The sequence below is a fragment of the Triticum aestivum genome, chromosome 7D (genome assembly GCF_018294505.1).
Source record: "Triticum aestivum cultivar Chinese Spring chromosome 7D, IWGSC CS RefSeq v2.1, whole genome shotgun sequence".
NCBI lineage: Eukaryota > Viridiplantae > Streptophyta > Magnoliopsida > Poales > Poaceae > Triticum > Triticum aestivum.
In genome coordinates, this window is record NC_057814.1 from 618,226,423 (window position 1) to 618,249,697 (window position 23,275).

At 50.1% G+C, this 23,275-nt stretch overlaps 4 protein-coding genes across 5 annotated transcripts; 3 read left to right on the forward strand and 1 right to left on the reverse strand.

Moving 5' to 3' along the window:
* The first annotated feature begins 222 nt into the window (after positions 1–222).
* LOC123169273 (transcription factor MYB44-like) lies at positions 223–1,347 on the forward strand. The gene has a single exon (XM_044587109.1). The coding sequence runs from the start codon at positions 262–264 to the stop codon at positions 1,156–1,158; it is 897 nt and encodes a 298-aa protein (XP_044443044.1). The 5' UTR covers positions 223–261; the 3' UTR covers positions 1,159–1,347.
* An 8,230-nt stretch (positions 1,348–9,577) lies between these two features.
* LOC123168823 (transcription factor MYB44-like) lies at positions 9,578–10,763 on the forward strand. The gene has a single exon (XM_044586687.1). It carries the CDS (start codon positions 9,667–9,669, stop codon positions 10,549–10,551), a length of 885 nt encoding a protein of 294 aa, XP_044442622.1. The 5' UTR covers positions 9,578–9,666; the 3' UTR covers positions 10,552–10,763.
* Positions 10,764–12,620: 1,857 nt separating this feature from the next.
* LOC123171440 (WAT1-related protein At1g09380-like) lies at positions 12,621–20,985 on the reverse strand. The gene is made up of 6 exons (XM_044588943.1): positions 20,816–20,985; positions 20,634–20,700; positions 18,942–19,304; positions 18,679–18,837; positions 13,078–13,229; positions 12,621–12,732 (listed from the first exon to the last, which is right to left on the reverse strand). Exons 1-6 carry the CDS (start codon positions 20,983–20,985, stop codon positions 12,621–12,623), a joined length of 1,023 nt encoding a protein of 340 aa, XP_044444878.1.
* On the forward strand, positions 13,343–15,787 carry LOC123166335 (uncharacterized). 2 transcript variants are annotated; one of them, XM_044584120.1, is made up of 3 exons: positions 13,343–15,072; positions 15,157–15,195; positions 15,393–15,787. In XM_044584120.1, the coding sequence occupies exons 1-3, from the start codon at positions 13,980–13,982 to the stop codon at positions 15,434–15,436; spliced, it is 1,176 nt and encodes a 391-aa protein (XP_044440055.1). In that variant the 5' UTR covers positions 13,343–13,979; the 3' UTR covers positions 15,437–15,787. The 2 variants fall into 2 exon arrangements, with proteins under 2 accessions (XP_044440055.1, XP_044440056.1); XM_044584121.1 differs by lacking the exon at positions 15,157–15,195.
* Positions 20,986–23,275: the final 2,290 nt, after the last annotated feature.

Sequence of the window (23,275 nt, forward strand, 5' to 3'; positions counted from 1 at the left end):
TACGGTGCCACATCAACGTAAAAACACGTCTATTAATAGGATTAGCACTGTATTTGCACGCTCGTGCCAAGTTTTGAACCAGTTCGGTGTATTTTTCAACTTCAGGCACTAAAGTGAACATCGGTGGCAAATTTAAGCACCACCTGTGATATTACCTCGCTACAAATACACTCGTCCCTTCTCCTTTCCCCCGACAACCACCACCACCGCTCACCGCCACCCACAAGAATCAATCGTCTTCCCGTTGTAGACTCGTACTAGATGGAGGGGTGCGACAGGATCAGGGGGCCGTGGAGCCCGGAGGAGGACGGCACGCTGCGCCGGCTGGTCGAGCGCCACGGCGCGCGCAACTGGACGGCCATCGGCCGCGGGGTGCCCGGCAGGTCCGGCAAGTCGTGCCGCCTGCGGTGGTGCAACCAGCTCTCGCCCGGGGTGGAGCGCAGGCCCTTCACGGCCGAGGAGGACGCCGTCATCGTCCGCGCCCACGCCCGGCTCGGCAACCGCTGGGCCGCCATCGCGCGCCTCCTCCGCGCCCGCACCGACAACGCCGTCAAGAACCACTGGAACTGCTCCCTCAAGCGCAGGCTCGGCGACCTGGGCGCTGACGGAGTCGCCGAGGGTGAGCTGGAGGAGCGGCCGTGCAAGCGCGCCAGCGTCACGCCCGAGAGCACCTCCGGATCGGGGTCTGGCTCCTGGTCGGACCGCAGCGACCTCAGCCATGGCGGCGCGTTCGGGCTCGGCCAGGTTTACCGGCCGGTGGCGCGGGCCGGCGGGTTCGAGCCGGCGGACTGCGCCATGAGCCAGCGACACGAGGAGGAGGAGCAGCAGCAGGAGGACCCATTCACGTCGCTCTCGCTCTCCCTCCCCAGCACGGATGCCCACGGGTTCCACCACGATGGCTCCCACAGCCATTTCCACCAGCCGTCTCTTTCCTCGTCACCGCCGCCCGCTCCGGCGTCGAGCACCGCGCCGCCGACGTCATCATACCCGTTCAGCCCCGAGTTCGCGGCGCTGATGCAGGAGATGATCCGTGACGAGGTGCGCAGGTACATATCCGGCGTCAACTGCGGCGCCAACCTGCCGTCCATGCCGCAGCTGGTGGATGGCGTGATGCGCGCCGCGGCGGAGCGCGCCGGCGGGGTCTCGAGGACTCGGTGACCGATGATCAATCAATTCGATCCGGTCGAGTAGATCGGCAGCAATGCCTGGCTGGCTCGACTCGACCAATCACTCTAGGACAGCCGAGTCTATAGCAATGGGAGAAAGAAGAACTAGGCAAAGCTGACGATCTGCTTCTTTCTGTACATACAAACAAATGAAATGGAAAGAAACTAGCATATGTGTCCAACTTTGGGCTCACTCATGTCAAATTTGTTTTCCTCCGAAAGCAAAAATCTATCTCTATATATGGATCTGAAGCGAAAAATCCCTCGTCCTGCATCTGACGCATGGACGTGAGGAACAACATCAAGCGTCGGAAACGGCGTGGCAAAAGTTATGCTCCAGGATGGAGAAGCAGAACAATTAGACAAAAAGGTGGACAAAACAAATTTACAGCAAAAGGCATTCATGTATGAAAACAATTCATAATTCATGAATTTAAATTGAAAAAATGGGCACAAATTCGGAAAATGTTCTGGACGTGAATTTTAAAAAAATGTTCATTAATTTTTAAATATTTGTGAGTCTGAGAAATATTTAAGAACTCCCAAATGTTTGTGAACTATAAAAATATGAATTCAAGAAGCATTCGTGAAATTCAAAGATTGTTTGCAAAAAGTTCATTGCCCGTTTAAAAAATGTTCATGCAATGTAAAAAAAAGTTCATCGGTCATTCAAAAAAATATTCATGACAATTAAAATATGTTCACGTGTTTCAATAATATGCTCATCACATTAAAAAAATATTGATCTTATGTAAAACAATTGTTCCATAAGTTATATAATAAAAATGCATATTATTTAAAAAATATTCGTCCATTTTCAAAATATGTTTATGTCATATAAAAAAGTTAATTCAAGGTAAAATAATATTCAGGTAATTTAGAGAAATTAAAAGTTTCCTACCATTTTAAAAAGTGTTAACGCATTTGAAAAAAATGTGTTTGTGCTAATAAAAAAAATCTTCGCATAGTTAAAAGGAGTTTTAAACCATTTCAAAATTTTGTTCACGCATTTAAGCAAAATGTGTTTGTGACATTTAAAAAAATGTTCGCATAGTTAAAAGTAGTTTTATACCATTTTAAAAAGTGTTCACGTATTTCCGAAATGTGTTCGCGTCATTTTTATAAAATTAGAGAAACTGTTATTTTTCTTTCTAGTTGTAATTTCTGCCAAAGAACTTCGCGCCTTGAATGTTGAAGCATACATGATAGCTAGATATGGCGTCTCGCTCATCTAGGGATAGACATTTGTTGCTAGAATCACCGCATGCTCTGATGTGATCCCTGTAAACGTTGCCACTGATCAAAGAAGATTAGCTATCTTTGCTGAATAAAAGAGTTGCGGGGCGTGGAGGAGTTGCGAGAGCCATGGGAAGTGCCGGAGGATGGAGCCCGTGGAGGTCGTCGGTCTTGCCCGCCCGGTCCACCGTACTTTCTTTCCGCGAGCGAGAAGTGCATCACGACGAGCGCCTCGTGCGGTCATGCGGCTCTGACAGGGCGGCGAATATCCTATTGCACGGGCGGATGCGATCCACACACCTGCACGGACATTACAGCGCGGCCATGGCTTGCCCTCCCTCGGTTTTGTTTAAGCGACGGGACCGTCCGAGGAAGCTGCGACGAAGCTGCCTCCCTCCCTCCCTCCCCGCCGCGCGCGGATCCAAGACGTCCGTCCGCCGGCGCGTGCTCTGGTTCGTTGGTTGCCAACGGCGGTTGCGGTTGGGAGCTGGGGCAGTACGTACGTAACGTACCCGCCGGTACCTGTCGGTGGGACGGGGGGCCGCCCCAACCTCGGCCAGCCTGGCCTCGAGACCCGCGTGGCCACGTCCCCGGCCCGCTCCGTGAGCCCATCGGCACCGTCGCTTCCGGCGAGATGGCCACGTCCCGCAAGGAAGCAGCGCGCCTGGTCTTCCAACAGCCTGTCCGCGCGAACCGAGGAGCCCGACGGATGGGCGAACGTGCGGGTAGACCCACCGGTCAGGGGCACGAGGAGGGGGCGTCGGCAGTGGGGCAGGGGAGGGAGCAGTACCCGCAGCTGTACGGTGCGGTTGTGCATGCATGCATCGGGTACGGCGTGTAGCGACTAGCGAGGTTGAGGTGGAGGGTGCCCGCGCGGGTCGGGTGCGGTTGCGCGGGGCGTGGATCTCTCGCACGCACGCATCCATCGGCACCGCCTAGCTCGGGCCGGGTCGCCCAACGTAGTACGCTGGTTGGTTTCGAGCGCACTCCACCGCCCCTTGCTCACTGGTCGTGTCTGTCTGTCCGCAAAAACGACGGAAAACAACAACAATTCTGATCCAAGGTGGCTCCAAACGAAGCGTCCCATCCGCCGAGCTTCTGGTCTGTGTAGAGCTTCGGTTGGCTCCTACAGGTGAGTGAGAGGTGACACGTGAACGTGACAAGTTTTTTTTTTTCAGAATCCGTGAACGTGACAAGTAAGAGCACATAAAAATCGTACCAAACAATTTCTCATTAAGGGCATTTCTTATGGCGACCCGCAAATTTCCTCCCGCATCCGTCCACAAACACGGACGCGGGAAGCCGCCGTCCAGTCATAGCCACGTACATTTGAAATTTTATTAATTTTATTTTTTGCCCGCACGATCAAATAGCCGTATACATAGGATACAAACTTTTAAATAGCCGCATGCAACAGTAGTTAAAATTTAAAGAAGTTCAAATATCCTCCAACATTGTTTTCACCTTTAACCATCTACTAATGCTCAATCAGATCTTTCTCCAGCCGCTCGTGAGTTGGTCGATGCCGAATTTGTTGATGCATCCGAAAAAACTCTTCAAAATGTGTACGGATTCCGGTCAGGAAGCTGGATAGGATCACCCATGTTCTCAAATTCTAGAGCTGCGGCAGCATCCTCACCCTCATCCTCGACGATCATGTTATGCATGATCACACAACATGTCATCACCTCCCATAAAGTCTCCAGATCCCATTATTTAAATGAGTAGCCATCTCGAATTAAACGAGATCCAGATACAATGTTCATGCTCAAAGCTGGCACTAAATAACAATTATTGAGGTTTAAAACTAATCCCGTAGGTAAATGCAGAGGCAGCGTGCCGACGGCGATCACATCGACCTTGGAACCATTCCCGACGCGCATCGTCACCTCGTCCTTCGCCAGTCTCCGCTTATTCCGCAGCTCCTGCATTGAGTTACAAATGTGAGCAACCGCACCGGTATCAAATACCCAGGAGCTACTACGAGTACTGGTAAGGTACACATCAATTACATGTATATCACATATACCTTTAGTGTTGCCGGCCTTCTTGTCCGCTAAGTATTTGGGGCAGTTCCGCTTCCAGTGACCACTTCCCTTGCAATAAAAGCACTCGGTCTCAGGCTTGGCTCCATTCCTTGGCTTCTTCCCGGCAACTGGCTTACCGGGCGTGGCAACTCCCTTGCCGTCCCTTTTTAAGTTCTTCTTACCCTTGCCTTTCTTGAACTTAGTGGTTTTATTCACCATCAACACTTGATGTTCCTTTTTGATCTCCACCTCCGCTGATTTCAGCATTGAATATACCTCAGGAATGGTCCTTTCCATCCCCTGCATATTGAAGTTCATCACAAAGCTCTTGTAGCTTGGTGGAAGCGACTGAAGGATTCTGTCAATGACCGCGTCATCCGGGAGATTAACTCCCAGCTGAGACAAGCGGTTGTGTAACCCAGACATTCTGAGTATGTGCTCACTGACAGAACTATTTTCCTCCATTTTACAGCTGAAGAACTTGTCAGAGACTTCATATCTCTCGACCCGGGCGTGAGCTTGGAAAACCATTTTCAGCTCTTCGAACATCTCATATGCTCCATGTTTCTCAAAACGCTTTTGGAGACCCGGTTCTAAGCTGTAAAGCATGCCGCATTGAACGAGGGAGTAATCATCAGCACGTGGTTGCCAAGCGTTCATAACGTCTTGGTTCTCTGGGATGGGTGCTTCACCTAGCGGTGCTTCTAGGACATAATCTTTCTTGACAGCTATGAGGATGATCCTCAGGTTCCGGACCCAGTCCGTATAGTTGCTGCCATCATCTTTCAGCTTGGTTTTCTCTAGGAACGCGTTGAAGTTGAGGACAACGTGGGCCATTTGATCTACAAGACATATTGTAAAGATTTTAGACTAAGTTCATGATAATTAAGTTCATCTAATCAAATTATTCAATGAACTCCCACTCAGATAGACATCATCTAAGTGAAACATGATCCGAGTTAACTACGCCGTGTCCGATCATCACGTGAGACGGACTAGTCAAGATCGGTGAACATCTCCATGTTGATCGTATCTTCTATACGACTCATGCTCGACCTTTCGGTCTTCCGTGTTCCGAGGCCATGTCTGTACATGCTAGGCTCGTCAAGTCAACCTAAGTGTATTGCGTGTGTTCCGAGGCCATGTCTGTACATGCTAGGCTCGTCAACACCCGTTGTATGCGAATGTTAGAATCTATCACACCCGATCATCACGTGGTGCTTCGAAACAACGAACCTTCGTAACGGTGCACAGTTAGGGGGAACACTTTCTTGAAATTATTATAAGGGATCATCTTACTTACTAGCGTCATTCTAAGCAAATAAGATGCAAAACATGATAAACATCACATGCAATCCAATAGTGACATGATATGGCCAATATCATTTTGCTCCTTTGATCTCCATCTTCGGGGCGCCATGATCGTCTTCGTCACCGGCATGACACCATGATCTCCATCATCATGATCTCCATCATCATGATCTCCATCATCGTGTCTTCATGAAGTTGTCACGCCAACGATTACTACTACTTCTATGGCTAACGCGTTTAGCAATAAAGTAAAGTAATTTACATGGCGTTATTCAATGACACGCAGGTCATACAAAATAATAAAGACAACTCCAATGGCTCCTGCCGGTTGTCATACTCATCGACATGCAAGTCGCGATTCCTATTACAAGAATATGATCAATCTCATACATCACATATATCATTCATCACATCTTCTGGCTATATCACATCACAAGGCACATGCTGCAAAAACAAGTTAGACGTCCTCTAATTGTTGTTGCCAGTTTTTACGTGGCTTCTATAGGTTTCTAGCAAGAACGTTTCTTACCTACGTAAAACCACAACGTGATATGCCAATTTCTATTTACCCTTCATAAGGACCCTTTTCATCGAATCCGTTCCGACTAAAGTGGGAGAGACAGACACCCGCTAGCCACCTTATGCAACTAGTGCATGTCAGTCGGTGGAACCTGTCTCACGTAAGCGTACGTGTAAGGTCGGTCCGGGCCGCTTCATCCCACGATGCCGCCGAAATGAGATAAGACTAGTAGCGGCAAGAAAAATTGACAACATCTGCGCCCACAACTACTTTGTGTTCTACTCGTGCATAGTAACTACGCATAGGCCTGGCTCATGATGCAACTGTTGGGGATCGTAGCAGAATTTTAAAATTTCCTACGCATCACCAAGATCCATCTATGGAGTATAGTAGCAACGAGGGGAAAGGAGTGCATCTACATACCCTTGTAGATCGCGAGCGGAAGCGTTCAAGTGAACGGGTTGATGGAGTCGTACTCGCCGTGATCCAAATCACCGATGACCGAGTGCCGAATGGACGGCACCTCCGCGTTCAACACACGTACGGAGCAGCGACATCTCCTCCTTCTTGATCCAGCAAGGGGGAAGGAGAGGTTGATGGAGATCCAGCAGCACGACGGCGTGGTGGTGGATGTAGCGGGATCCCGGCAGGGCTTCGCCAAGCACCAGCGGGAGGGAGAGGTGTTGCAGGGGGAGAGGGAGGCGCCAGGGGCTGTGGTGCTGCTGCCCTCCCTCCCCCCCCCCCACTATATATAGGCCCCCTGGGAGGGGGGCGCCGGCCCTGGATCCCATCTACAAGGGGAGGGGGGCGGCGGCCAGGGGGGAAGCTTGCCCCCCAAGGCAAGTAGGGCACCCCCCACCCCTAGGGTTTCCAACCCTAGGCGCAGGGGGAGGCCCAAGGGGGCGCCCCAGCCCACTAAGGGCTGGTTCCCTTCCCACTTCAGCCCATGGGGCCCTCCGGGATAGGTGGCCCCACCCGGTGGACCCCCGGGACCCTTCCGGTGGTCCCGGTACAATACCGATAACCCCCCGAAACTTTCCCGGTGGCCGAAACTGGACTTCCTATATATAACTCTTTACCTCCGGACCATTCCGGAACTCCTCGTGACGTCCGGGATCTCATCCGGGACTCCGAACAACTTTCGGGTTTCCGCATACTAATATCTCTACAACCCTAGCGTCACCGAACCTTAAGTGTGTAGACCCTACGGGTTCGGGAGACATGCAGACATGACCGAGACACCTCTCCGGTCAATAACCAACAGCGGGATCTGGATACCCATGTTGGCTCCCACATGTTCCACGATGATCTCATCGGATGAACCACGATGTCGAGGATTCAATCAATCCCGTATACAATTCCCTTTGTCAATCGGTATGTTAATTGCCCGAGATTCGGTCGTCGGTATCCCAATACCTTGTTCAATCTCGTTACCGGCAAGTCTCTTTACTCGTACCGTAATGCATGATCCCGTGACTAACTCCTTAGTCACATTGAGCTCATTATGATGATGCATTACCGAGTGGGCCCAGAGATACCTCTCCGTCATACGGAGTGACAAATCCCAGTCTCGATCCGTGTCAACCCAACAGACGCTTTCAGAGATACCCGTAGTGCACCTTTATAGTCACCCAGTTACGTTGTGACGTTTGGTACACCCAAAGCACTCCTACGGCATCCGGGAGTTACACGATCTCATGGTCTAAGGAAAAGATACTTGACATTGGAAAAGCTCTAGCAAACGAACTACACGATCTTTGAGCTATGCTTAGGATTGGGTCTTGTCCATCACATCATTCTCCTAATGATGTGATCCCGTTATCAATGACATCCAATGTCCATAGTCAGGAAACCATGACTATCTGTTGATCAACAAGCTAGTCAACTAGAGGCTTACTAGGGACACGTTGTGGTCTATGTATTCACACATGTATTACGATTTCCGGATAACACAATTATAGCATGAACAATAGACAATTATCATGAACAAAGAAATATAATAATAACCATTTATTATTGCCTCTAGGGCATATTTCCAACAGTCCGCAATCATATAGGGACTCAAATTACCACATTCCAGTTGTAGCTACTCTAAATTTCAAAAATCCGAGTTGAAAGGAGGAGCATAGAGATCGGATTTGCAGATTCATTCATCTTCTCCAAACTCTCCCCCCCCCCCACTGCTCCTCGTATCCTTTCTGCTTAAAAAGTTGATGGTGAGTTCACATGTGGGACTATACAAATAAACAAATACACTTGTACCCACATGTGAGACTCGCAACATTTCAAAAGATATAATAAACAAATATTATTATTGTGAGACCTATCCCATCCCAGATAAACAAATACAATGCTACCCTAATGTGAGAATAACACTCTTATAAAAACATATATTATAAATACATACAATTCCAATTCAAAATCATCGTGTTTATTTTAATTTCTCTACCCAATCAATTCTTCTAGTTCTATAGGATAGTAGAAGAGGCCGAACACATTGCAATTTCAACGTGGTCATAGACGTTGTCCTCCTACCGATCTTATGCATTCAAATTACTCGTCCATTCGTATGTCTTAAATTGTTATCTCACTATAAATATTGTAGAGGACCTACATTCCTACAATAGTCACTTACAAATCATCAGTGACTACAACATGACCTTTTGTTATATTTACACTCCCTTTTTAATTACAAACCATGCAATAGATGTAAGACATCATCTTTTGATGATTTCCTAAGCTAATACGTAGTATCCCATCGTCGTTTTTTGGCTCCGTAGAGGCATTGTTCAAAATTTGAATGAAACTAGCAAGATGCCCGTGCGTTGCATGGAAAACGCACATGAAGATGCATTTGTATGAGTAGTTTATCTTGTGGGAGAAATGGATGAACGAGGGAAGGCCTTATCTGCAAATGTGGAGAGGAGTGCGGGTAAATTGTCATAGTTTCCTTCCTATCCGTTAGATATAGATCGGACAGCCTATATTGCAGGATGGCAGACACATCATCATCACCAACTCTGCTTTTTATAAGAGTAGAGATACACGGTGGCCAAAACGAAAATCAAGAAGTGGGCCCTCCTCGATCCGGCCCCACATGGCATCCAGCTAGCTAAAACGACAAGCGCCGCGGGTAGGATTGGACCGTACCAGGCAGGAGGTTTTGTTTCCGTTGCGTACGTTGCATGCAGTTGCAGTTGGACGAGGCCTCGTGCGGCCAGCTGTTGCTGCCGCCCACATCACCGGCCGTCCCCGGCTACAAATACACCCCTCCCATCTCCCCCCCGACAACCACCACCGCTCGCCGCCGCCCACAACCCAACCCATCAATCACTCTCCCATCCCAGTTCATCGATCCTCCTCGTCGTAGCATCAGAAAGCCAGCTAGCCAGAACCATCAATCTCGATGGAGCGGTGCGACCGGATCAGGGGCCCGTGGAGCCCGGAGGAGGACGGCGCGCTGCGGCGGCTGGTGGAGCTCCACGGCGCGCGCAACTGGACGGCCATCGGCAGCGGGGTGCCCGGCCGCTCCGGCAAGTCGTGCCGCCTGCGGTGGTGTAACCAGCTGTCGCCCGGGGTGGAGCGCAGGCCCTTCACGGCCGACGAGGACGCCGCCATTGCACGCGCCCACGCCAGGCTCGGGAACCGATGGGCCGCCATCGCGCGCCTCCTCCGTGGCCGCACCGACAACGCCGTCAAGAACCACTGGAACTGCTCCCTCAAGCGCAGGCTCGGCGACCTGGGCGCTTATGGAGTCGCCGAGGGTGAGCTGGAGGAGCGGCCGTGCAAGCGCGCCAGCGTCACGCCGGACAGCACCTCCGGATCGGGGCCGGGGTCTGGCTCCGGGTCGGACCGCAGCGACCTCAGCCATGGCGGCGCGTTCGGGCTCGGCCAGGTTTACCTTCGCCCGGTGGCGCGGGCCGGCGGGTTCGAGCCCGCGGACTGCGCCATGAGCCGGCGGCACGAGGAGAAGGAGGAACAGGAGGACCCGCTGACCTCGCTCTCGCTCTCCCTCCCGGGCACGGACGTCCAGGGGTTCCACCACGACAGTTCCCACAGTCATTTCCACCAGCCGTCGTCCTCCCCGTCACCGCCGCCCGCTCCGGCGCCGGCATCCCACCCATTTAGCCCCGAGTTCGCGGAGCTGATGCACGAGATGATCCGGGACGAGGTGCGCAGGTACATCTCCGGCGTCGGCTGCGGCGCCAACCTGCCGTCCATGCCGCTATTGGTGGACGGCGTCATGCGGGCCGCGGCGGAGCGCGCCGGCGGACTCGCGAGGATGCAGTGACCAAGATCAATCGATCCATCCGGTCGATCAGTTAGGACAGCCGCCATCTGCTCACTGGTGTTGCTTCATTCGTTAGGATCTGAAGTCTGAACTGAATTAGCAATGGAAGAAGGAAGAACGAGGCAGAGCCAAGCTAAGCTAAGCTCACGCTTTGCTTCTTTCTTTCTGTATATACAAACAAATGAAATGGAAAGAAACATGCATGTGTCTAAGTCAGAGCTCACTCGTATTGCTGCGAATACCGAACAGCAAACAAATCTACCAGTACGTATGGATCTGAAGCAAAAATAATAATAATCCGTTTTGCATCTGACGCAAGGAGATGCAGAGTATCATCAAGCGTGCAACCTATGTGCTCTAGGATGGAGAAGTTGAACAATCAGACAAAATGGTAACCACTAACAAATAGTACAAATTTTCAGCAAAAGGCGCTCATGTATGAAAAAAGTTCATGATTCAGAAAATGAACATCATGTTGGATTCAGCTAAACTGTTGTACCGAAACATAATACTGACACTTTAAGTAACCTACCACTGATGCTAGCTAATTACCCGTGCATTGCAACGAGGGCATATATATTTTAGTAATTTAACATTAATGATATCTCGCATACATATTCAAAATCTTCTTGCACATCAGGCTGCCGTCGTGACTTCTTTTTTACCGGCAAATCACTCTCCTTTTATTTCTTTATTATTTTTTTCTCCCAACAAAAAATGTTTTTCAGAGTGATATGTGAATGGATATATTGGCAACCATAATAAAATATCAAGAGATAACAAATCTTAAATCAAAGAATTTAAGAATGTATCCGTGATGCATTTGACATTGATCCCTTTCCACAAATGTGTCTTGTGTTATCAAACATTGATTTCTTTCCACAGATTTGGTCTTTAAAGAGTGATTCGGGATCACCATGATTGATTCTTTTCCATAACAACATTACTAAATTTGCCAGATAAAACCGGATAAATAGATCAGTGGGATAAAAATCAGTTTAAATAAAATGGGGGAATAGAAAATAAATCAGTGGGTGAGGTTTAACCGGAATGGAGGCGACACTGTACAGGTCTATGTCGATTCTGATATGCCGAGCAAAAACCAACCTATTGATCATAGAAAAAAATAAAGGAAACCAGAAAAAACAAAACATATAGAAAAGGAAAAATAAAAATGCGCGCACGCATCAAATGGATGACCAACTTTGATTTATGTTTTGGTAAGATTTGTATTTGATTTGTGTATGAGTAGTGAAAGCCAAGGAAAGTTTGGTTTAGTTGAGATTTTCTTAAGATTAATTTGAAAGTTGTTTTGGAAAAGTGTCGATTTGATTGAGTTAATGCACGTGTCAAATGGGCCCGCCCAAATTGGTTGCACTTGAGCGAAAGATCGTCTATAAGACGCTCGCGTGCGTAATATAGGATTTGCCGAGGGGTGATGGGAGAGAGGCGAGACTACCAACTCCTCCTTTAGGAGTAGAGATTAATGGATTATTACGTGAATTTATTCCGGCAGAAGGGCGAGAATGTGGAGTGGGGAGGGAGGATGCGATCTGTGGACGCCCTTATTTCAGAGGTTTATATGTTCGCTTTGGTTTAGTTGTTTCATGTAGTTTCTTTCTAAGCTTTTCTTTTGGTAAATATTTGTGAAGATATTATGGTTTCAGTTAAATGAAATCGGAGGAGAGCTCTCTTTATAATATATATATAAATCTGTATGGGGAGGGACAATTTAGAGATAGGATCATCAGTCAAAAATGATGTGCTTGACAGAGCAAAACCTGCAGCATCAACAGGGCATCATACTGGCGGTGCACCTATGAATCTATTGTTTTCTGCTCTAAAAGCACCGACAAATACATAGCTACGCTTCTGAACCAGAACAGTGACGAAAGGGTTCAGAACATAGTTGTCCATCAAGCAAACACATAAGTTAGTTCAGAGAGTTGTCCATCCATACTAACGAAAGACACTAGTCCATCCACAGAAGATGCATAGGAGTAGCGCTAGTAGCGCGATCTTGCTAGACCTGGCTGTTGTCCTCCAGGCGGCCCTTGGTGGCCTCCGCGTCACACATTGGTGCCGGCACCATCCTCGATGTGGGACGGCTCGTGCGCCTCCCTGGCCTTTCCCCATAGCACCATGTAGAGGCCGGCCACGATGAGCACCGATCCAACCGCACTGGGCAGTGACACCACACCAAAAGAAAATGCATGTCAGCATAAGAGGATGAAGCTTGTTAAAGAAAAATAATCTCGAGGGTATACGCTATATATGCACTAAGCATCTTAGGTGCAATAGGGGTACTAGGTGCAAGATTAGCATCTTTGATACTTGTTCTAAGATCAGATTCTAAGAAAAAATGACAAATAGCAAATGAGTTCTTTTACAAGCATTAAATTAAACAACTAATATTAGGTTTGCTACTCCTAGTACATACAATAACATATGCTTAACACCTCATTGATCTCCTAAAGCTCAGACCATGTTTATGTTAAAGAAAATGGAACTAGAGCAAACACTTACTCTCCAAGGTGTATCTTTTCGCCGAGGAACGCCCAGCCCAGCACGGCGCAGACCACCAACACCACGGGGTTGAACATGGAGACGAACAGTGGGCCACGCAGCTTAATGCACCACGTCATCACCACAAAGGTGGCCCCCCAGCCCACGACCCCCTGTTGGTGTATAGATAATGTAATTAGAGGAATCCTTAGGGTCTAAAATGTAAATTGTACAAACTAATATAAATCAGAACGCAGAGAAGGGATCGGTGTGGAACGATCCAGAATTTCCCCAAATCCTCCTCAGGCTCCCTCCAATCCCTAACACAAATTCCTCAAATCTCAGATGATATTCAACATGGCATCGGAGCAGGTTAATCCTGTGTGATTTCGACCTTAGTGACTGCTAATTGCGGTGCTGTGTCGCCGTGATTTACTGTCGTGGGCACTTGAGCTGCCGCCACTGCGAGCTGCCGCCGTGACCTGGGATATCATCTCCAAGCTACGGCAAGGAGTACTGCGACCAACCTAAGGTAACCTGTTGGACTGCCTACCGGTGCAGCTGTGATTACTCCATGCTGAGAAGTGGATTTGGTTCTGTCGCCGGAAAATTGCTTGTTGCGGCTGTGCCGTCCCTGTCTAAGCAGTAAGCTGGTTTCCTGTAGTTAATTGATAGTGGTACTAGTACTTGTGGCTGCTGTTGGAGAACCGTGAGTAGTGCAGCAGGATAGCTCATCTTTGCTTGGTGGCCGGATTAAAATACTTGTGCAGTCTGTGTGCATTTGAGAGCAACTCGCACTAGTATATCTACTTGACTAGTGCCAACTCTGCTTTTACTCTGCTTGTGCTGCCTGTGTGTTGTTGTCAGTGGAGATCTGCAAAAGCCAACTCCTGTGTCTGGTATTTTTTGTGTGGTGGTAAATCATGGCAGATCAAACAAAGGAGAAATCAGGGGATACTAGTGTGGATAAGTTGTATGAAATTTTAAGCAAAGTATTTGAGCAGCAACAACAACAACTCAAGGTGGTTCCTGAAGCTGTCAAGTATGCTCTTGAGCCTAATCCAGTAAAGTTGGCTGGACCGGGCAATTACATCAGCTGGGCACGACATGCCCAGTTAATTTTGAGTTCTCATGGCTACGAGGAATTGCTTAGTGCTGATGAAGAGAAACTGAAAAGTGGTACTATCACCAAACAGATCAATGATAGAGTTTTGGTGTGGTTATTAGCAAGCATGGAACCACCGATACGAGAACAAGTTGAGACTATAACCACTGTATTTGAAGTGTGGAAAGCTCTGGAGAAGCAATTTTCAGGAAAATCAAATAAGATGCAGGCTAATCGCATAATGCAGGAGTTGACTAACTTGAAGCAAGGCTCAAAATCAGTGACTGAGTATGCAGGTGAGATGAAGAGATTGTATAGGGAGTTGCATTATTACCATCCTTTTCAACCCGTTGACAAGAATGATGTGGCTGTTCACCATACCTGGTTTGAACCATTTGTGGGCAAGCTCTTCCTTAATGGCCTAAATCAGGAGTTTGATCTCCGCCGTCAGCTAATATTCTCCAAAACTGAATGGCTAAGCCTTGGTGATATCATTTCCAGTGTGATTGAGGAGGAGACTCGTCTTGCTCAACCCAATGAGCATGTTCAAGAAAAATCAGATGCACGTGCAGCCCTATCCATACAAGCTCGTCGTGCTCCTAAGACCTTTGCTAAAACAGATAAAAGCAAACTTTTTTGCAACCACTGCAAAAGGCCTGGACACACAAAGGATTCATGCTTTGAGCTGCATGGTTATCCAACTTGGTGGGAAAAAGGAAAGTCTCAGCCAGGGGGAGGTCAGGGAGCTCATAAAAGACAGGCGAACCTCACTACATCCAAGAGGGAGCTACCGATAGTAGATGTGCGAGCTCTTGAGGATTTCACCTCCAAGATTAGACTCTCAGAAGACTTGTCTTCCTTCCAGGATTCCTCTAAAGCTGAAACTAGTTTGCATGCCACTTCACACCAAGGTATGACACCTCACCAGACCCACAATTCTATAACACAATCAAAATCCTGGATTATTGATACAGGAGCTACCAATCACATGACAGGAGCTTCAAATATATTCACTTCCTATACACCTTGTTCAGGTAAGGATAAAGTACGTGTAGCTGATGGATCCATGGCACCTATCACAGGACGTGGATCTGTTAGGTGCACTAAGACATTGTCCTTATCTCATGTCTTACATGTTCCTAAATTTCCAATCAATCTCTTGTCAGTTAGCTCTATTACAGGATCTCTCAATTGTAGAGGTTTGTTTTATCCTACCTGGTGTGCTTTTCAGGAGCTACAAACAGGCAAACTGTTGGGGACTGGGACCGTGCATGATGGACTCTACTATCTTGATGAAGGGAGTGATGAAGTTGCTTTTGCATCATGCTTGTCTCCTAGTCAAGAGCTACTACTACACCATCGCAGGCTTGGGCATCTCTCTTTTGCTACATTGTTTCGTATTTACCCCTCTCTTTTCAAGTTGTGTCCTAGGGAGCTGCTTGTATGTGATGCTTGTGAATTGGCTAAACATACAAGAGGTTCATATCCTAGTATAGGATTAAGAAGTGCCAAACCATTTGAAATGATTCACTCGGATGTTTGGGGACCCTGTGAGGTTCGTTCGATTTCTGGGCATCGATGGTTTGTAACTTTTATCGATTGCTTTAGTCGTTACACTTGGCTCTATCTCTTGAAGCATAAGAGTGATGTGTGCTCAGTTTTTAAAGATCTATGTGCTCTCATTAAAAATCAACATGGGGCAACTATTAAAATCTTACGTTCAGACAATGGTACAGAATACATGAACCAGGAGTTTGGACAGTTCCTTATCTCAAACGGCATTGAACATCAAACTACCTGTGTTAACACTCCAGAACAAAATGGTGTTGCAGAGCGCAAAAATAGACATTTGCTTGAGGTTGCACGCTCACTTATGTTTACAATGAATGTGCCTAAATTTCTTTGGGGGGAAGCAATAAAAACTGCAACATATTTGATAAACCGTATGCCTCTTCGGGTTCTTGGCCATAAGACTCCTGCTCAGTATCTCTTGAAATCTAATGATTTTGTAGTCCCTCCTAAGGTCTTTGGGTGTGTTTGCTTTGTGCATGATTATAGGAACTCTGTTGGAAAATTAGATCCCCGTGCTCTCAAATGTGTTTTCATGGGTTATTCTCCCTCTCAAAAGGGTTATAGGTGTTGGTGCCCTTCGGAGCACCTTTTTTTGTGAGCATGGATGTGACATTCCGTGAACATGAATCATATTATGGCTCGACCAGTGACACTGGCATTGCCCTATCCCCACCTGAAGTGCAACAAGAAGGGGAGAGGGGTAATGAAGGCTCTCCATTAAGCCCTATTCTTGTTTCCACTTCGGATGGTTTACCCACTCTAGATAATGTTCAAAATCAGGGGGAGGACACAACTAGTGATGGGTGTAATCATGGTTCTGGTCATGGAGACATACAAAATGCAACAGGAAACTCTCCACTTCCTTCACAAGATGTTGAGCTTCATAGGCATGAGGACCCAGGTACTAACAATAACCCCTCTAGTCCTGTCGCTCCTATTAGCACCACAAGGCAGAGTGATAACCAATTATCTATTCTTGCTCCTGAAAATGATCTACCTATTGCTGTCAGGAAACCTACTAGAAATCGAAACATTCCAGGGCACCTCAAAGATTTTAAACATGATATAGCCAATTTCATTTCCTATGAATATTGTACTCCACCTTTCAAAAGCTTTATTGCGTCTTGGGATTCTGTCTCCATACCATCAAACTGGAAAATAGCTATAGAGGACCCAAATTGGAAGGAAGCAATGCTTGATGAGATGAAAGCCTTGGATAAGAATGAGACTTGGGAGCTTGTGGATCTACCACCAGGTAAGCAACCTGTAGGTTGTAAGTGGGTCTTTACTATTAAACACACCCCTGAGGGCAAGGTGGAGAGGTACAAAGCCCGCCTTGTAGCAAAAGGCTACACACAAACATATGGAATCGATTACGAAGAGACCTTTGCACCGGTGGCAAAGATGAATTCAGTAAGGACACTTATATCATGTGCTGTAAACCTTGATTGGGATATTTACCAGATGGATGTGAAGAATGCTTTCCTTCATGGTGATCTCCAAGAAGAAGTATACATGCATATACCGCCTGGATTTGAGTCAAGTCAAACTGTTGGAAAGGTATTGCGCCTACATCGTTCTTTATATGGCTTAAAGCAATCACCACGAGCTTGGTTTGATCGGTTTAGACATGCTATGCTAAAGAGGGGTTATCTTCAAAGTAATGCTGACCATACGCTATTTTACAAGCATATTAATGGCAAGGTTGCAATCTTGATAGTGTATGTCGATGACATTGTGATTACTGGAGATGATTCCAAGGAAGTTGCAGATCTGAAGTGTCATCTTGCACATGAGTTTGAAGTGAATGACTTGGGACAACTAAGATATTTTCTTGGTATAGAGGTCCCACGAGGGTCAAAAGGTATTTTTCTCTCACAACGAAAATATATCTTGGATCTGCTCAAGGAAACAGGTATGCTTGGTTGTCGACCTGCTGCTACACCTATTGAGCAAAATCATCGGTTATGTAGTGATGCTGGGACACCAGTGGATCGAGAGCGCTACCAGAGACTAGTTGGAAGATTAATATATTTATCTCATACCGTCCAGATATTGCTTTTGCTGTGAGTGTAGTTAGCCAATACATGCATGACCCAAAATCAATTCATATGGAAGCTGTAAATAGGATCCTACGGTATCTTAAAGGGTGCCCAGGAAAAGGCCTCTTATATACCAGACAAGGGGACTTGCAAGTTGAGTGCTACACTGATGCTGATTGGGCTGGTTCCCTAGATGACAGGCGCTCAACATCTGGTTACTGTGCATTTATTGGAGGAAACCTAGTTTCATGGAGAAGTAAGAAACAAAGTGTGGTGGCTCGGTCTACTGCAGAGGCCGAGTTTAGGTCTATGGCTCAAGGCATACGTGAGTTATTATGGTTGCAGATTCTCCTAGCAGAGCTGCGGTTGCACAAGCACAAACCTCTGATGTTGTACTGTGACAACAAAGCTGCCATTGATATCGCAAATAACCCTGTTCAGCATGATCGAACCAAGCACATATAAATTGATCGTCATTTCATCAAGGAGAAGCTTGATAGAGGGATAATTTGCCTACCATATGTAACTTCAGCCAGTCAAGTAGCAGATGTACTTATAAAAGGACTCCCTGAAAAAACTTTTTCCATGTTTTGTAGCAAGATGGGTTTGTACGACATCTTCGCCCCATCTTGAGGGGGAGTGTTGGTGTATAGATAATGTAATTAGAGGAATCCTTAGGGTCTAAAATGTAAATTGTACAAACAAATATAAATCAGAACGCAGAGAAGGGATCGGTGTGGAACGATCCAGAATTTCCCCAAATCCTCCTCAGGCTCCCTCCAATCCCTAACACAAATTCCTCAAATCTCAGATGATATTCAACACCCCCTGCATACATATGCACGAATTTTGGTTAGGAACATGATTGTCGCAATCATGGATGGAAAGTAGAGATTGCCATACCATGTAGAGGACGGAGTAGAGCCGGATGCCGGACCCGAGCTCCCACACGGAGGCGCGCTGGTCCACGGCGGCGCTCACCACCGCGAACTCCACACCCACGATCAGAGACATGATGATGGTGCCGGTGTAAGGCGCTGCGAACCGTTGCGAGGTCTTGTTCTACGTACAAGCAAAAATTTCATCACCGGCCAAAATGCAAAGTTAATTAGGAGTAGATTACTGATTGATTGGTTATGAGTACATGCATGGCTACGGTTGCGTACCTGTAGAATCAGCCATCCGGCCCAGGCCACGCAGCTGAGGATGATGAGCACGTCGCCGACCGACACGGGGCTTCGGGCGCCTGTGGCCTTCGCTGCCGCAGCGGCGGCGATCTCCTCGGCGTACCTCCAGTGGAGCGGTGAGGCCCAGATCTTGAGCAGGGGGCCCTTGCAGAAGAGCATCACCATTGATCCGCCGAGGCAGGCGACCGTGCCGGCGACCTTGGCCTGCCCGGCGCGCGTTTTGAGCCTCAGCGTCTCCATCTTGGCCGTCGCCGCGATGACGAACGTCAGGGCGGGCACCAGGTTGCCCAGCGCCGACGCCACCGTGGGGCTTGTCGACTCGAAGCCCAGGAAATAGAGCAGCTCGCGCCCGCCTCCCCGCCCCCCCTCTTCCCCCTCCCCATCCCGTTCCCGCCCCTACGCCGCCTCCCCGGGAGGTGGCCGGGGCGGCGTGGCCCTCCTCTTCCCTCGGCCGCCACCCCCGTGAGCTCTCCCCCCTCCCCCCCCGGCGCTGGCCCGGGTGCTGCCGGCGGCGGCGGGCCCTTCTGTACCCGCGCGTTCGTCTCCCTCCCGGGGCTGGTGACGGCGGCGGTGATGCTCGGCTGGGCGGCGGCCTAGCGACCCGGCAGCGGTCGCCGGCGGCAGGCGCGGTGGCGGTGCTGCCCTTGGCAGCAGGGCGGCGCGGTGGCGTGCGGTGGCCGGCGGCGCGTCCCCGGCCCAGATCTGGGCCCTCACGGCCCCATCTGGGTCCTAGCGGGCCGGTCCCTGGCGTGGCTTCGTCGTCGTCTGTGTGGTGAGGAGGAGGAGCGGCTCGGATGGGGGGCGGCGATGTTGATGGCGTGCCTGCTGCAGCGCGATGGCAGGAGCTTTCCGGGAATGGAGTTCCCTGCCGGGTCTGTGGGCACATGGGCCTGGTAGGCTCTTGCTAGTGTGTCCGGTCGGCTACCGTCGTTGACGGTGGAGGTTGTGCCCTCCCGCGTGCCGACGGTGCTGCGGCCCCTAGTCCCGGCTCCTATCCCTTGTTGTGCAGACCTCACCTCGTGGTGCCGTGGTGAGACCGCGTGGAGGCTTCTTGACCATGGTGGCGCAAGATGGTGGTCGGTTTGGTGGCAGGCTCTGGAGCATCCGAGGTGAAGGTTGGGATCGGGGGAAACCCCTGTCGGCCTGTCCGACACCGACGCGGCGACGCTGGTGGGTGCCGCCGGACCTTCCTGGAGGGCGTCGGGGGCGACCCTTCCTCTCTCCTCGTCGTGTACCGGGGGAAACCCTTGGCAGCAGCGTCGTCTTCGTCGCGGTCCTTCTTGGAGGTGCTGATTGGTACCGGTGCTTCGGAGCCTTGGAGCTTGGTGGGAGATCTTCGGTGGGCGCAGTGGTCGTGAAGCTTCTTCGCTTCCGTCGATCCGCCGTTTCTTTTCTCTTGTTGTTTCTCTTTCATTTCTTTTGGGTGTGATTGTGCTGCTTCCGCCCCAGCACCTATCCTTGGATGTATCGGTTGGTTGCTTTGAAATACAAAGCGGGGGAAACCCTTTTTCTCAAATAGAGCAGCTCGCTCAGTGACATTCTGCACGCGCGCGCCAGTCCCCAATCAATCAAAGTAATAGTCGAGCATTGACACTGTAATTTGGAACACTTTATTCTTTCTAGCTAGTACATCAGCTGGCCATTGCTGCAATGAAGTAATTACGGAGTAACATACCCGAGAGTGGAGGAGATGAAGATCTCCAGGATCACCCTCCTGCTCATCGTCGCCCAGAGGTTCCTGCACCATTCATGTACGGCCAGCCAAGGTCCATCTCAGAGAGGGAAAGATTTCCCTGGGCGTGAGATCGCAAGGTTGAGGGATCGACAAGAGAGAGAGAGAGGAAAACTGGTACCGCTCGTAGTAGAGCGCGATGGGAGCGAGGACTCCGGCGGCGATGAAGCTCCTGCTGGCGATGAGCACGAACGGGCTCATGCCCGTGTCCAGCGAGAGCTTGGAGAGCACATTCATGCCGGCGAAGCCCGCCTGGACCGCCAGCATGGCCAGCGTCGGCAAGCAGCCCATGGCTGGCGTGCCACCGGCCGGACTTGCAGACGATGGAGAAGTCGGGTGTTGGAGAGGCGATTAGGGGGGCGGGGCGAAGATGGCAATGGCCAGTTGGAGAGCTAATTCCGAGGATGTAGTGTCTATTTGAGCGTCGGAGTGGGACACTATCGTATCGTGTCGTGTCGTACGGATGGAATATTCACCACCATCGATCTCCATCGAGAGTTATTGCTTCACCCCTTGTGCACCATGACCATGGCAGTCAGAGTTCTGACGTGACCGACGAGACAAAATGGATATAAAGGACAAATTAGTTCATTAGAGGCAATGCAGCACCACGCTTGCTACAACAGCACGTCCCAGGCCAGATCGAGAGGTTTCCAATGCTCGCTCGTGCTCCCGAGCGGTCCAGTAGGGTGACACGTCCAAGAAACCTTGCCATGCATCAAAGGACATGCATGCATACGCATGTAATTAAATAAAATAATAATCTTGTAAAAACCTACCAGAGTGATTTCCACGTAACCCTATTGGGTCACAGTCACGTATGTAACATGGTCATACATGTAAATAATGTACGTTATTGCCACATAAGTTTAGCCTCCTGTCCAGTGATCCTAGGAGCTCGTTTGTTTGAATAAAGCTCTCTAAGGCCAACTCCACCGCGCGACCCCATTTTGTCCCGGTGTGTCCGTTTGGAATAAAACGGACATACCAGACGACCCAGTGGCAAACCCCATTTTAATTTTTCGTCCGTTTCGTGTCCGTTTCACCCCATCTCTGGACCAAAGTTGGACTCGTTTTGAGGCCAAAGCGGACACAGATGGACACTCTCTGGCCACTCCTTGTCCGCCTCGATCCACTTGCATGTGCAGTGTGGCCCGCCTGTTAAAATAGGCCCATCTGCCCACCCACCCATACAAATAAAAATCGGAGCGGCACGGGCGGGGCGAGCGGGGCCCCGGCGATGGCGAGGCCGCCGGTGGTTGCGGCACCGGCCGGGCGCGAGGGCACGGGGGGGGGGGGGGGCAGGGCGAGCGAGCTGGCGAGTGGGGCGAGCGGCTGCGGGCGAGCGGGGCGCGCGGCGACAGGCGGGGGCGCGCGGCGGCAAGAGGGGCGCGGGACTGCCGGGCGGCGAGCGCGGCCAGGCAGCAGCGGGGGCGCGGGGGCGCGCGTGGCGGTGGGCAGCGGCGGGCGGAGGCTGCGGCGCGGCGGGTGGGGCGAGCGGGGCGGGCGCGGCAGGCGGGGCGAGCGGGGCAGGCGCGGGCGAGGCTGCGGCGGGGCGAGCGGGGCGCGGCGGCGAGGCTGCGGCGCGGGGGGCGGGAGCGGCAGGCGGGCGGGCGCGGGCGAGGCCGCGGCGGGGCGAGCGGGGCGCGGCGGGCGGGTGCGGCGAGGCCGCGGCGCACGCCGGCGGGCGGGCGCGACGAGGCGGCGGCGAGCGCGGCGCGCAGGCGGGGACGAGCGAGCAGGCGGACGTTTTGGGTCGCTATGCCACGGGGGCACCTCGAACACAAGCCCGACACGCATGTCCCTTTCGTCCTGTTGCCGCCCCAAACAGACGAAATTCGGACAAAACGGACATCCGTTTAAGGTCGTACGGTGAAGTTAGCCTAAATTCCCTAAAAAAAGAAAAGAATACGGAGGACTACACACGGAAATGAGAAGTAGAGAATGCACCGATCGATCTACTCGTGGGGCCACAAGTTTGTGGTGACCGTAACGTGCCTGCCCAGCCCTGCAATGCAGGTTTCGAAAAAGGAATTGTACTACGAACGTGCAGGCCTCGACATATATAGCCAGTAATAATGTCGCAACAGTAGAGTGGAGGGCACCTCACTACGAGCTTCACGACGTAGTGCCTGGTGTGGACGTGTGTGTCATAGCTTTTGCTGCACAAGGCCACAAGGGGGCAGTGAGATAGTGACCATTTTGCCAGAAATAGCCCCCGCGACCATTACAAGATGTGCAAGGCCCCCAAGTGTATAGCTTTTACTCCTACTCTTCGACTTCGAGTGTAGTAGCTCCCTCGGTGGCAGAGCGGCAGGCATTTGAATGATGCCCCGATCGACCCCAAGGCCCTGTGCGCCGATCCCACGACGTACCAAGTACTACTGCACGGGATTAGGCACGCGCGCTCGTCCACGTACGGGTCCTACGTAGTTCCAGTCAGCTTTGGAGACTGCTGCCTATCGGTGAATCTTGTTGCTTCGTCACCGCCAATGATGGTCGAGAGCGAGCATTTTAGCAATGCTTTATATTGCTCACATGATTACATATGCTTGAGCAACTTTGCTTAATTTGATTTATC

Excerpts from the sequence above, each read along its gene's own strand:
- LOC123166335 (XM_044584120.1), top strand. The coding sequence starts at position 13,980 with ATGGCAGATCAAACAAAGGAGAAATCAGGGGATACTAGTGTGGATAAG. Across the intron at positions 15,073-15,156 it reads GCATGCCACTTCACACCAAG|GAGCTTCAAATATATTCACT; the intron begins GTATGACACCTC and ends ATCACATGACAG. Across the intron at positions 15,196-15,392 it reads TTCCTATACACCTTGTTCAG|GAGCTACAAACAGGCAAACT; the intron begins GTAAGGATAAAG and ends TGTGCTTTTCAG.
- LOC123168823 (XM_044586687.1), top strand. The coding sequence starts at position 9,667 with ATGGAGCGGTGCGACCGGATCAGGGGCCCGTGGAGCCCGGAGGAGGAC.
- LOC123169273 (XM_044587109.1), top strand. The coding sequence starts at position 262 with ATGGAGGGGTGCGACAGGATCAGGGGGCCGTGGAGCCCGGAGGAGGAC.
- LOC123171440 (XM_044588943.1), bottom strand. The coding sequence starts at position 20,985 with ATGGGCTGCTTGCCGACGCTGGCCATGCTGGCGGTCCAGGCGGGCTTC. Across the intron at positions 19,305-20,633 it reads TCTCCTCCACTCTCGGGTAT|CTGCTCTATTTCCTGGGCTT; the intron begins GTTACTCCGTAA and ends GGCGGGCGCGAG. Across the intron at positions 18,838-18,941 it reads CCGGATGGCTGATTCTACAG|AACAAGACCTCGCAACGGTT; the intron begins GTACGCAACCGT and ends GCTTGTACGTAG.